Source organism: Pieris rapae, chromosome 1 (genome assembly GCF_905147795.1).
Source record: "Pieris rapae chromosome 1, ilPieRapa1.1, whole genome shotgun sequence".
Classification (NCBI taxonomy): Eukaryota; Metazoa; Arthropoda; class Insecta; order Lepidoptera; family Pieridae; genus Pieris; species Pieris rapae.
The window spans coordinates 12,107,344-12,121,287 of NC_059509.1; the positions used below are offsets into that span (position 1 = coordinate 12,107,344).

Sequence of the window (13,944 nt, forward strand, 5' to 3'; positions counted from 1 at the left end):
GATATACGAGCTACGTAGCGCGTGACAGCCTTCTGAGAACAATATTAATAAAATTATTGTGGGGACACGTTAGAGCATGACCTAGTCGGTTCGCATGTCCTACTTCGGAATTAGTTGAACTACATTAATTAATGAAGTCGGTATGATTTCTGGTCTTGTTTTCATTACTCGTTTCTCTTTAAATCACAAATAAAAAAGCTAATTTAAATTACATGAGTACTGTATGGCTTTTGTTTTTCTCTTTATTAACCATTCGTGTACAACAATAGAATATATGCGAAATAATGAAATGATAATTGCTATGTAATGAATGCAAATGCAATGAAACAGTCCAAGAGAGTGCCTACGTCTGGCGATACTCTTGGGGTATAAATCCGACGGTTTAGGAAATGCTTATAAAACTAAACAAGCCTGAGTGAGCAAAATGTATAGCCTTGGCTTGTACGAGTACTAATCATTAAAATTACACTTACAAAATATAGTAGTAGTATAAATCCGACGGTTTAGGAAATCGCCACTCTTATAAAACTAAAAAAGCTTGAGTGAGCAAAATGTACAGGCTTGGCTCGTACGAGTACTAATCATTAAAATTACACTTACACAGATGTAAATTTATAACATTACTAGCGGATCCGACAGACGTTGTCCTGTCTACACGTCTTTAATTTCAAAATTTCAATTTTTAATAAGCCATTTTGATGAAAATTATTATTCAAATGTTATGACAATATCTAACGATCCAGCACATGGTCACACACGATATAACACAATGATAACAAAACTTTTTTTAAATTTCGGGACAGACTAAAATTAAAATTCGAATATAATTTAAAATTTGACACTGCGATGGTAGCGCCGTCTGTCGGATCCAATGTAAAACATTCCAAAATCAACAACAACAAATAAATTGAAAATTAATTAAAAAAAACATTGTTCAGCGGACAAAATTGTGAATCTAAACCATTCCCAGATCCCCTTGAACACACACAAAAAATTTCGTCTAAATCGGTCCAGTCGTTTAGGAGGAGTTCAGTCACATACACACGCACACAAGAAATATATATATTAAGATTTATTCAACCTGTCGTTTTTTTGCTGTTCGTATTAGAAACATCGTGTTATTAAATTAACGATTATATAATAATAAATTAACAATTCAATCGATTGATCCATCATTGTAGTTTGCTGAAAATATTGGGTAGCTACTATCAATACGAATTCGTCAATTAAATTTCCGCAGTCTCACCATATCCTTGATTGAGCTGATTAAAGCTCACACATTCATTTGTCACGTTGGCAATAATCGAATGGTGAATACTTTTCCGGGTGCTTGCTATTTGATTAGATTTTTACCGAACAAGCCCATCCATCGTACAACCACAAAAGGTCGTTCGGTGAAGCTACGTCCGCTGCCGATTTTCCATTCGTTTCGCTGTCCAGAAATTTTCGCAATAAAATTAATCGCTCCAATAAAACCGAAGTAGAGTTCCTATGCATGAGCACTTTTTAATTGGATCCAACTTTTTTGCCGACAGCGAAATCAAACTTGACTGTTCTTTTGAATCAAGACGCTAACAATGTGGTTTAAGTTTTCTGTTTCTTTAACAACTTTGCTAACTATTTGTATTCAGTTTTAACTTTTAAGTGCAACAACTACTAAACAGAGTTATTATACTTTAAATTTCAATCTGAAAATCTTTCATATATTGGGCAATTGTAAAATAATTCGTCCTTTTTATATTTATGTTTAAACGTAAAGAATGTATGTTGCTGAAGATTGGACCAGTTTGTACTTGTCCATTTGAAAGGGTCTCTCCCGAAGAGATGAAAGGTTCCAGGTCTACTGGGTCAAGATCCGTAAATAGGTTAGGAGAAATCACGGTATATTCAAAAGACACTCGTGCATTTACAACTTGAAAAAAAGATATGCCTAATTAGTTTTTTAGTAAATTTCAATGAATCCACTTCTTTTAAACATATTTTTTTGAATAATATGTCATATTTTTCAGAAGAGATTTACGATTCACAATAACTTTTAATTGACAGGCAAGCTCCAAAAGCGATCATATTATATTTTGGAAACATTTATGATTCTTTCAACTGTAACAAAAATTACTCAATTCATCATTTACCGGGTTGCCAATTAAAGTGAGCAATTTGTTACGTATCAACACAAATTTTACAATAAAAATCCGGAAACCATGGAATAAAGGGAACTGGACATATCGACGTACACCCCAAATTAATTTTCGTAGCAATCGCGTTTAATAGCTATTGTAATTCCCACTTGACTGGATTCGATTTTGTTTAATTTGATCGCCAATACAAGATTAGATCAATTAGTTATTATAAACTCCGGGTTTTACTTATGATATTGAGATATTACTTCTTTAATAAATATATTATTATCTAATCGTATCCTTGTAAGGTAAAGAATATTTTTATGAATATTTTTGTAATCGGTAGATCTGACTGTAGGCCATAAACTATGATATTTTAGTACCCTTTGTTTTCTTTTTATTTATTTAATGAAGCCTTACATTTATTATATTACATCATTTTCATTCTTCCAATCCATATTTTAATAATAATATAGTACTATAACGATCATTATATGACAAAACGTTTACAAGTCATATTTAAACATAAGATTTAGTTGGTTTTTCTAGAACAGGGGGCAAACGGGTAGGAGGCTCACCTGATGTTAAGTGATACCGCCGCCCATGAACACTCTCAATGCCTGAGGGTTCGTGAATGCGTTGCCGGCCTTTTAAGAATTGGTACGCTCTTTTCTTGAAGGACCCTAAGTCGAATTGAGTGGGCAGCTGGTTCCACAAAATGGTGGTGCGAAGCAAAAACTACCTTAAAAAACGCGCTGTTGTGGAACGGCGGACGTCGAAGTGATACTGGTGGAATTTCTTAGTAACGTAAAAATTAAATTCTCCACTTGCACATTGGAGCTCCACTCCCAGCGAGATTGATAGTTTTTTAGTGAAACATACATATGGCCAACCTGTTTCATAACCACAAAATAAAAATGTGTTTGCCGTATCGGGACTCACAGAACTAGATACTGTTTAATATTTCATATCATATAACTATATTATCAACATTTACCCCTAACAATGCGAATAAGATATTTCAACCATAAAGGATTGCAACAACTTTAATTACCTTTGTCTTATTACTAGAGAATTATACTCGTATACCGTTGAGACTCTAATGAGAGAATAAAATAAGAGAAACAATAGAGCAAATAACTGAGTCACGAGGCGCTAGTTAAGAGTAATTAAGACAAATGCCTGACAACCCCTTAACTTCTGGGTTGGAACTCTGGTTCCCACAGGACCGCGGTCTTTGACATATTTACTTTTTAATATCTCTGTACCGAAATAAGTATGTGTATTATATAACACGTGTTGGCCTAGTGGATTCAGCGTGCAACTCTCATCCAAACCGGTCGTAGGTTTCAATCCCAATATACTTTCTTTCTATGTGCGTATTTAACATTCGAACGGTGAAGAAAACCGGCTTGTTTTGGACCCAAAAATTTAATGGCACAGGTGGCTGATTACCGGCTTGCCTATAATATTGATAAATGCTCATAAAAATAAACAGAAATCTGATGCCCAGTTTTTAAAAGGTTGCGTCACCAAAGAGTTTTAAATTTTTAACTAAACCATATTATTTATTTGAAGTTAGGAGGCATTCAATTAATCTTAATATATATAACTATTTCAAAGAGTAGATGTTTACGACTATGTATATTAAGCCAACAAAACCAGAGTTTAAGCCAATGAACCCTGGCTCCAAAACTTAAGTTCTTCAATTGTGTCTTAAAAATATAAGTTAAAAACTTACCAAGATCCTCTGCATCTTCACTCCACTCTCCCTCCTGTGCCCAACAGGTAGTAAGCACCACAAACAACCGAAACCACTTGACGGTGCACATTGTTACATTCCTTCACGCACTCATATAACTAAACTGTTTCATGTTCGTTGTATCACACCGCATTTCGAATCTGAGTTACTTAAATATTTGTAAAGTTTATATTTCGAACGTTAATTTTAAGTATTTATTTATTTCTTAAGTTTAAGGAGGTCGTAAAATGATTTGTTATATGCTTGTTCTTACCATTTCATACGATTTTAAAAACAATTAATTCTTCAAAAATATTACAAATATAAGAATATCTGTTTAAGTCAGATACACAAACCTTATAACGCTTTATGTGTGTTATAATTTATTTCTGTATGATAATGGAATCGCAAAATTAGTTTATAAGTGGCAAAACGAGTTTTTTCTTCACTTAAAGAATAGATGAATCTGTAATTTTTATGTATAATCAGAATTGATATTAACTTTAGAGGCCGTAAGTATTACGTCACCACTATGGTAACAAGATCTTTTTATTTGGTGATTACATCAACAGTAATTATTTACTTTTTACACATATAACGCTGCTTGAAATCGATGATTTTTCGACGATTTCCACAAAAAATTAATACGTTTATATACTATTATTTTTGATAGCTTTGCTTATTTTCTATTCAGTTAACCTGCTAACGTGAAAGGTACCTATATAGTACAAAATATTGAGGAAGAAACAAATCTTAAATACGTCTGCAAGTTTCTGTATCGAATAATAACGAATTATTCAATTGTAAAAAAAGCTTTAAAAGACATCTAAACTGTCGAACTCACTTAACCTCCATCAAAGCTCGACGTAACGTTTTGCATACATGAGTAAATAAGCTCTTTAATCTCAGAATATCCGGATATATCCGGACCCTATTCGGAAAGTTATGGCATAAAAATGGAATCTACGAAAAAAATTATTTCTCGATTATGTTGTACAACATTCGGTCAAACGGAACGGAAAGTTTGAGTATCAACCCTTTACTGTCCAGTAAATTGAACTTAGAACCTTTACATTAACATGGGTAAGATGTTAAACATTGCTGAATATTATTCAACCTTTAAGAATATGTGCCATAAAGAATAAATGCCCATAACATTTTTTTATAGAATGGGGCGTAAACGGGCAGGAGGCTCACCTGATGTTAAGTGATACCGCCACCCATAGACACTCTCAATGCCAGAGGGCTCGCGAGAACGTTGCCGGCCTTTTAAGAATTGGTACGCTCTTTTCTTGAAGGACACTAAATCGAATTGTTTCGGAAATAGTTCCACCCTTAACGAAAAGATTGTTGTAAATAAAATATTCCATATTACATGAACTATTTTAAATGATCCCAGCTCGCTGGTAAGCCTTCGTAAAGGATAGGTTTATTTATTGGCCAAGTTTGTTTTTGACCGCCTCACGTACACTATGGGGAACCTTTCCAATACGAGATTGCCAATCGCTATTTTGATCTCATATGTTATTCAGTAACATTCAATCTTACGTCTTTGATTTTGCCATACAATTTTAGAAATATATTTTATTTACTTTTAACTTTATCGGTTTAATAAAGATATGAACAAAAGATTTTAAAGAGATTATTTCGGACGTTTCTTAATTATCTTATAGATATGTATTGATGCTTTTAAGTATCTATCTCTTGGAGTGGCGCTACAGCAATAAAGACAAAATATTAAATGTTTTTTAAACACTAAAAAAAAAAAATTTAAGGTTAGTTATTAGATATATTTTTACGTATTATGTTATTTGTTTTGAATTAATAAAATATTTTAAACACTATATTTATAAACATAACGTTTGACTTTTTTAATATGTTAAATAAATTATAATATTCATATAATTATTTTTAGTTTATATTAAGTATAAACCCTAAATATTTGAAATTGATATAGATGTTATAATTTATAACGTTAGATATTTTTAAGCATCTATCTCTTGAAGTGACACTTAAGCAATAAAGATAAAATATTAAATAGTTTTATAAATACTATATTTATAAACTGAGCAGTGTGGGCCTAGTGGCTCCAGCGTGCGACTATCATACCTGAGGTCGTAGGTTTGATCGCCGGCTGTGCACCAATGGAATTTCTTTCCATGTGCGCATTAACATTTGCTCGAACGGTGAAGAAAACATCGTGAGGAACATGTCTTACCTTGCCGACATGTCTTAGACCCAAAAAGTCGACGACGCGTGTCAGGCACTGGAGGCTAATCACCTACTTGCCTAGATTTAAAAATTTTCAAGAAACAGATTCAGAAATCTGAGGCCACGACCTAAAAGAGGTTGTAGTGCCACTGATTTATCTATTTATATTTATAAACAAAACGTTTATCTTTTTGAATATGTTAGATAAATTATAATATTCGTATAATAACCCCAAAGGTTCGATATCGACATCGAAATACCCAGTTAGGACGCCAATGCTGTGGAAAGACCCTTTTTGGCTGAACGGTACTGCTGAATCTTTTATTAGCTTTGTGAATGGATGACCAGTTGACATAACCATCGTAGACATATGTTGTGATATTACGCCATATTTCCTAGGGTACTTCCGCCTCATTCCGTCGATTTAGAGCCTGGTACCAACATTTTTGTGCACGTGGAATATTTTAGGGATAAATTGAAATCGTAATACGGGTAGGGGAAGACAATAGCTGAGTCAGCGTATATGAATGTATTGTGTGTCATCAGAAAACTTGTATTATCGGGAATTGGATATAGGTAGGTTGATTCAATTGATTTTGGCAACGCCAGCATTTTGATTATGGTCATTGAGTGTTTATTTAATATTGAATAGTAGTTTGGTAATATGTGACTTTAATATGACACTTGGTTCTTGTTACGCTCTTGACGTTAGTTAGCAAATCATGATAAGTTTTGTTGTATACTTTCAAATTTATGCTAGATTCTGTGTTGAATCATTAATAAACTTTTCTAACGATCATGTACTTTGCTGAGTAACTACGAGATCTAAAAAAACTTCTTTTGAAACACTTTGTCGTCTTCTTACTTGTGGTTTAAATAATATTCGAGTATTTCTGTTCATAGCAAACATAAAGAAGATTATAAATATCTGAAATATAACTATTATTCACTGCATTTTATAAATAATTAAAAACTTATTCTTAACGGGTTCTGACAAAATTCATATATCGCTAGTGCACATACAAGGGCGTCCCTGTGTTCTGGGTAACTAGATAACAATTCGTCAGTGGTATATGGTATATGCTTATAGTGTTTATTACAGTTTAAGACAAAGTAAGTTTAGTTTACTTATCAAATGCAAATCTCATAAGATATTAAGTATGCCTTTAAAGGATATGACAAAGTTTAGAAATGCCGTGCTACTAAAAGTTTGAAATGGAAATGGTCAGGACACTTTATGAGAGAAGATAAACTTGGAAGAAGAAAGTTACGGAATGCCTTCCTCGCTATGTCAAAATAAAACGAGGGAGGCAAATAAAAAGATGGGAGCATGATGTGAGAAAAGCAGCTGCCTATGTGGTTGCGTTGGATTAGAAATAGAGAGAAATGGAAGCTCTTAGAGGATGCCTATGTCCAAGGACAATCTGTACAACCTGTGAATCGACCGGCTTTCTGATTAATTATAGTATTTATTTATTGTTTCTATTATTCATATTTTTAATATACTAATATAATTCAAACAGCAATTATTATAAGTATCCATGAATGTTTGCATGGGTGTGTGTGCGCATGTATTTGAGTGTGCAGCTAAGAACTCGTTATAAGTAAAATGTAATAAATGTATTGTATAACTAGTATTCTAGGTGAAAAGTTCCGATTCACTCGGTCGGCATAAGAAATCTGAGTATTTCAACGAAATTAAGTGAAGAATATTTCCTAAATCAACTTCATCGCTCCAACGATGGTTAGTCAAGACATTCTATAGACATTTTTTAGCTCGTTTAACACAGTTACAGCATCTTTTGTAAATGGCTGGAATTCTTTAAAATATGCTACAGTTGGCATTTTCAGAATTATAACGACGCAATGAAAGAGCGTTGTAGCGAATATTTCCCTTTGAGTTCAAAAGTGACGTTGAAGTTAATTTTGAATTGAATTACATTAGCACAATTCATGTACGTGGAATTTCTTGAATAATATAAGAATGAAGAGTATATATTCTGGATATAAATGTTCTCTCAATCATATAGGATAAGTATTTTATCTCTAGTAGATCTAATGGTAGATTTACAATATTGTATAATATAATAAATTAAAAAAATATTGTAAATTGTGTAATAATATAATAAATTTGGTAAGGTTTTATTAATTGAAATCAGTTAAAAATTACGGAGATCTTATATTATTAATGATAGATGAATATTAAATTTACTTAGATATTATTGGTTATAGTGACACTTATAATTGTTATGTCTCTCTTGTATATTCTCTCTCTCCTCTACTAGGAAAAACTACTACGATTGCATATGATGCAATTGGTTCGTAGAGAATAGCATGGTTAAGGTAATTTTTATTTAAACAGTATATGTATACGCTCTTAACATGCTTGAAGTTATCAAAAGAGGAATGCAAATAAATAATCGTATTAAATGTCAATTGTTGTTCTACAATTATTGTATCCGTGTGAGAATTCAGAAATCTCGGTGCCGAATTAATTAATCTTTACGTTTCTTGACATCGTACAGAACGTAGCCCATAAACATTTTTCATTTGTTTTTTATATGAAACTGTCCGGGCGATTCACGCGAAATAGAACTGAATATAGCTAATTATCGATGTGATAAAATAAGTTTTTTGACGTAACATTTTATTACCCTCAATCCACCCACTTAATACAAATTGGTTGGTAGGTTGCGTGTTTTCCCTCAGTAATATTAGTGCATACCCCATACCTATTGCTGGTAAAGATTAAACCTGTGTTTTCTTATGTGTATACATTCTTATAGATCATTGATTTTTGAAAAAAATATATCTTGTTTCATTTGTAATAATAACGATAAGTTTGTCATCTAAGTAATATAAAATGATTATGATTCAAACAAACAAGCAAATTTAGCAGTTTTCTATTCCATTGAATCAGAATAAATGCATATATTAAAACTGTCCGAATGTTAGATGACAGTCCCTAAGCATCCCTAACCCATCGAAGTTATCTCTCTGAGGTGTAATTAGAATAAAAGAGTGTTAAACTTTTGTCACAAAATGATACGCTGTTCTCCTGGGGTATCTGTACAAACTTATGACGGAATATTTAAGCTTTTGGAAAAGAGAAAATCAGCTTCGTACCAGGGACCACCTGGGGGCTAATTTTGCTTTTTGTTTAGTATTTGGAAACAACAAAGTGACAATACTTTATATTAATACTTCATCACAGAGCATACAACATAAAATAGATTTTGCACAATCAAGCCAAACCACTCGGGACAATTTTAATTTATTCAGAAAGATTTATTTCCCTTAGATTAGCATTTCTCTTATTTATGCTAATGTTATTTTAATGGCACCAGCTTTTTCGACTAATTTCATTTAACGAAAAAAGAAGGATTTCGCTAAAATCTTCACTCATTAAAGGGGCTTAGGATTGCGCGTTAATTTTAATTATCGATTAAGTAAAAATTATAATCGTAATTAAGGGTAAATAATCACTTCTATGATAATTAGCGCTTAATTTAGCAGAATTTAAATCTCTTAATCCCTTTAGGGGAGGCGATTATTTCGTTGCTAGGAATTTTTTTCCTCGTTCCGGAAAAGCATTTTTTCTTTTCATTTTCTTCCCTCGACACAAAGTCAATACGGCTATTTAAAGTGTCCAAATACGTATTTCGAAAAAAAGAAATTGAGTTTCATTCTGACGGGTAATAGAGTTCAAAACATTGTATCTGCTGGGAGTCAAATTTATTTCTCAAAATAATTGTGATCTTTTTTTATAGGTTTTTGTTAAATTATAAGTAAAACCCATTTTTATTTTTTTGTAAATAAACTTACAGAATAACACACGCTATACATCAATTAGGATTACTCCCCATTGATTATACTAGTGTAATTAATTCAGTAGGTGCTAATTATGATATCAAATATTTATATGTTATTACATATTTAATCATTTTTAATAAAAAATAATATAAGTGCAAATTCACATGATTATTTATTATATACAGCTCGTTATTTTATATACACAAATTACATTTGAATACACAAAGACTTCAGATATAAACTGTTTATTTTTAGTTATTGTGTGTGCTGATTTTTGAGTTGTTGATTATCAACGAATTTATTATGTTAGACGTAATTATTATTTGAACATTAACACGCCTACGGAACAAAATTAATCTTAAAGTATTAAAAAATATTATATGGATACGTTGTTGTATCTAAAATATATGTGTTGATTGCAATTTAGATTCAAATATTTACTGGTGGTAAATATTTTGAAATAAATAAAAACTTAAAACAAAATATATTTGTGACAAAATTGTTGCTACAGACTACTACAGCCAAGAACAGTTCTTCTGTATTATGGGTGCAAAGACTAACTCTACCATGGTACAAATGATAAAAAAAAATCCGTTTATTTTGGAACATAAGATCATCAAGATATCACTTAAATTCCACGTCATTAAATTCGAACCTGTAGGCATCCCTACTCATCGGCAAAGGAGACAGAGGGTGTATGCCGAGAGAAAAAGCCGGCGTAAAAACTCTCGGTACTCTTTAAAAAAAAGCAAATCATCAAACAATACTACAATATTTAAAACAAATATAGCAAATTAATTAGAATAATTAGAATAGGAATAACAATAATATATGCAAATAAAACGAATTATAAATGTGTATTATTTGGCTGAAGCAAAATAAACCAAGGAACGCTTATTAGAAATTTTAACAATACAATACAACTTTCACGAACACAATATATCAAATAAATTATATATTTATAATAAATATTTAACCCAGGTTCCAAATAAAAATCACGAAAGTACTTCTGACTTCAACTTTACTAACTTGGTGAAATAATAAGTAATACTTAGAAAGAAAATATATGTTGTCATACTGAAATTATTTCGTTTGTATGTTGAAATTTAATAAAAATACTTAATTGTGAAGTCATTATTGGGCTAAAGAATATAGAAATAATAAAAGTGCCTACAAAGTACACATGTTAGAAGTGAAACTTCTTTGTAAATTAATTATTACTATAGTAAAAGCCCCAATAGAATATCATCAATATCATATTCCAGTATATGATCACTCCATATATTTATAAATATTCACACTATTTACACACTGTATACATGCTTAATAAATAAATAAAAAGTATGCGTATACTGCACAAGACGTTATGCGACAGAATTGCCATCTAAAGTTCTAATACGTAACCACTAAACGAATACATCAACCAATTGTGATTTCCCTTTATCACTCTCTCTCAATTGGTCTCTATCGCTCTCTCCCTTTTCTTAGAAAACAACGCTGCATGTGTTCATGACGTTTCACCCGTAAAAAATTTTTACCCCTATGCGCATAAAGTAGTTTCACTTCAATGAAATCTGTGACAGCATAAGCAAGCTTAACTTGACTTATTTCATAGTGGTTTTTTAAGAGTAGCTGAGAACTGGAAGCCAACTAGATGTGAAATGATACATACAGCACTCACAATAATCTTCTAAAGGTTAGTAAGTGCATTACTCACAAGTATTATAGATTTATTGCACGACTGGAACCACTTTTATACGATTCTATGAGGGGTTTCAGCCATGTGTTGGTTGGTCTGGTTTCTTAAGCGTTTCATATAGAATGGTCATTCTATCTTATCTGTGTCCTATATCATTCATAGTTTGTGAAGAAAGTCGGAGTTACTTTGCAACTATTATGATATGACATCTGTCTGACAGTGTGCTAATAAACAATATAGAAAGCAGTGATTTATTTTAAAACATTTTGATGGATGTTATTTAAAGTAATACAAAAGAAAAACAAATTAATAAATTTATCGCCTCTGTTTGAAAAGGTTTAGTTCAGAAATTATCCTCCAATTAAATTAATTTGGAAGAACAATAAATGAAGACATTTTACGCTATAATTTCTTAAGTAACTAAGCCTAACTAATAATTTCCAACCAAAGGTTAATAGGAACTATCCTGCATTGCTCTAAGACAGTTACTAGATTCCAAATATTTTTATGCTTTTGAATGCTTTCATAACGAGCGATGAATAATAGCATATATTCGTAATGCAGTTAAATTTTACGCAAAAATAGATGGTTTAACATTAGAAATGAATATGCCATTTTAATAATTTATTATATATTTTTTTTTTATAATAAATATTGTAAGCAATAATAAAAGTAATCAGGGTTATCTTTAGTGTTATCAATAATGTGGGTTGCTAATAAAACTTCATCGAAATGTCTAATTTTAACAGCTGCACCGTAAATATAATTATTTTTAATTATAACTTATTTTATTAAATTTATTCATACATGACTTCAATTTTATAGATAAAATACTTTAAACTTTATTTAATTTTACAATGGAACTAAAGTTATAATCATTAATACTGTTATTGTTACTGAATTATTATTAGTATAATAATGGGTCAGTGACCATTACTGTATTTAAAAATCTCACCACAGGAATCATTCCTATAAAACAATTTGAAGTTCCAACTACTAATTCTATTATTAATAATAATATAAACAGCCTTAACTAAGTCTTTTCATACAAAATGATTCAATTGTCTACGCTATAGTACTTACAAACAATAACGCAACCTTAAAACATTTAAGCAACTCAATTTTTTTTTATTTATCCTTTTTTGCACACTATAAATGTCACAAATCACATCACGAAGAATTGCGGAGAACGCGCGTTTGCAGTTATGACGCGCAACCGTCCGCGCCGAGACGACATCCCGTACTGAGACGGCATTGGACGACGGTTTTCAAAGGTGAGATTTCGCTTTCGGTCTTCATCGACTATTCACCTCTCACTCCTCAATTCGATTCTAAAGAATTTTTATTTTTAATGAATATTGAAAGGTTTTCCTTAATATAATAAAAAGACACAGAATATGTTTATATTAAATCGTGTTTAGCTTTTAGATGTTTTCTTTATATTTTTGAAAGCTTTAATAAGTGTTGAATATTTTATGACTTTCGTATATTGTATATTTGTTCAATAACATTGTTAATTTCTGTTCTGAAGTACTATATTTATAATTTAAATAAATCTAATAATATTTTATAAATTAACAACTATTACTTGCGTAAAGATATTGTAGTCTTTCTAATATTCACTAGGGCAGGCAATGCTGGGATCATTGGTTTAATGTTGTACTTCTTAACTAAAATGGATCTGAGTTATACAATTAATTATATTTAACAGTATACATTTATTGTCTTACAACTTTTTCTTGGTTTATGCAACCAGTTTGCGGATCCAACTGCCATCAAAATTTTTGTAATAAAATTCAACTTAGACTCAAAAAAGAACGTACCAACTCTTGAAGGACGCATGCCGGCTTACGAACTTAGTAGCGGTAGCACCATGGACGGCAGAATTACTAAAAAAATGTAAAAATATTTGTCAAAATTGGCGAGTAAATATTTAGTAATCGCTCGTGGCGCTGTATGTTGACGACGTAAATTCAGTGAAGTAAACAATACAGATTTATACAAAGAAAAGCGAACAGAAAACAATAAAGTACAGTTCGTTTAACACGCTCTACGCCGTTGTTGCTTCTATTCTGACAAGTATAAAACTGGTTTTAACTGGTAGATAAAGTTATGTTTAACTTCCCATGTTTGAGTCTTGCTTGTTTCCAGGGACGGTGTAATGAGTTGTTTATCTTTATATGAAATAATTTTTACCCTTTTTGCCATAATAACTGGGATTATAAATTTGCATGAGATTTAAAACAGGGAAATTTAGATTGTATTCCGATTACTTTTGCATTGTGAGCTAAGTTTATGACATAAAAATAATTATTATTTACATATAAAGTGAAAAATATAACAATACACTATTTTATTAA

The 13,944-nt window shown here is 31.2% G+C and overlaps 1 protein-coding gene across 3 annotated transcripts in view; it reads right to left on the minus strand.

The window, feature by feature from the left end:
- Positions 1–12,811, minus strand: part of LOC110998814 (hemicentin-1) — a 72,020-nt gene extending 59,209 nt beyond the window's left edge. For 2 of the 3 annotated variants that reach the window (XM_022267603.2, XM_045629900.1), the window contains exons 1-2: positions 12,668–12,811; positions 3,862–4,030 (exon numbers count right to left, since the gene is read on the minus strand). In XM_022267603.2, the coding sequence (XP_022123295.2) occupies positions 3,862–3,952 (91 nt within the window). In that variant the 5' untranslated portion in view covers positions 3,953–4,030; positions 12,668–12,811. The remainder of the gene's footprint in view (positions 1–3,861; positions 4,031–12,667) is intronic. The other variant, XM_045629903.1, reaches the window with a different exon arrangement.
- Positions 12,812–13,944: the final 1,133 nt, after the last annotated feature.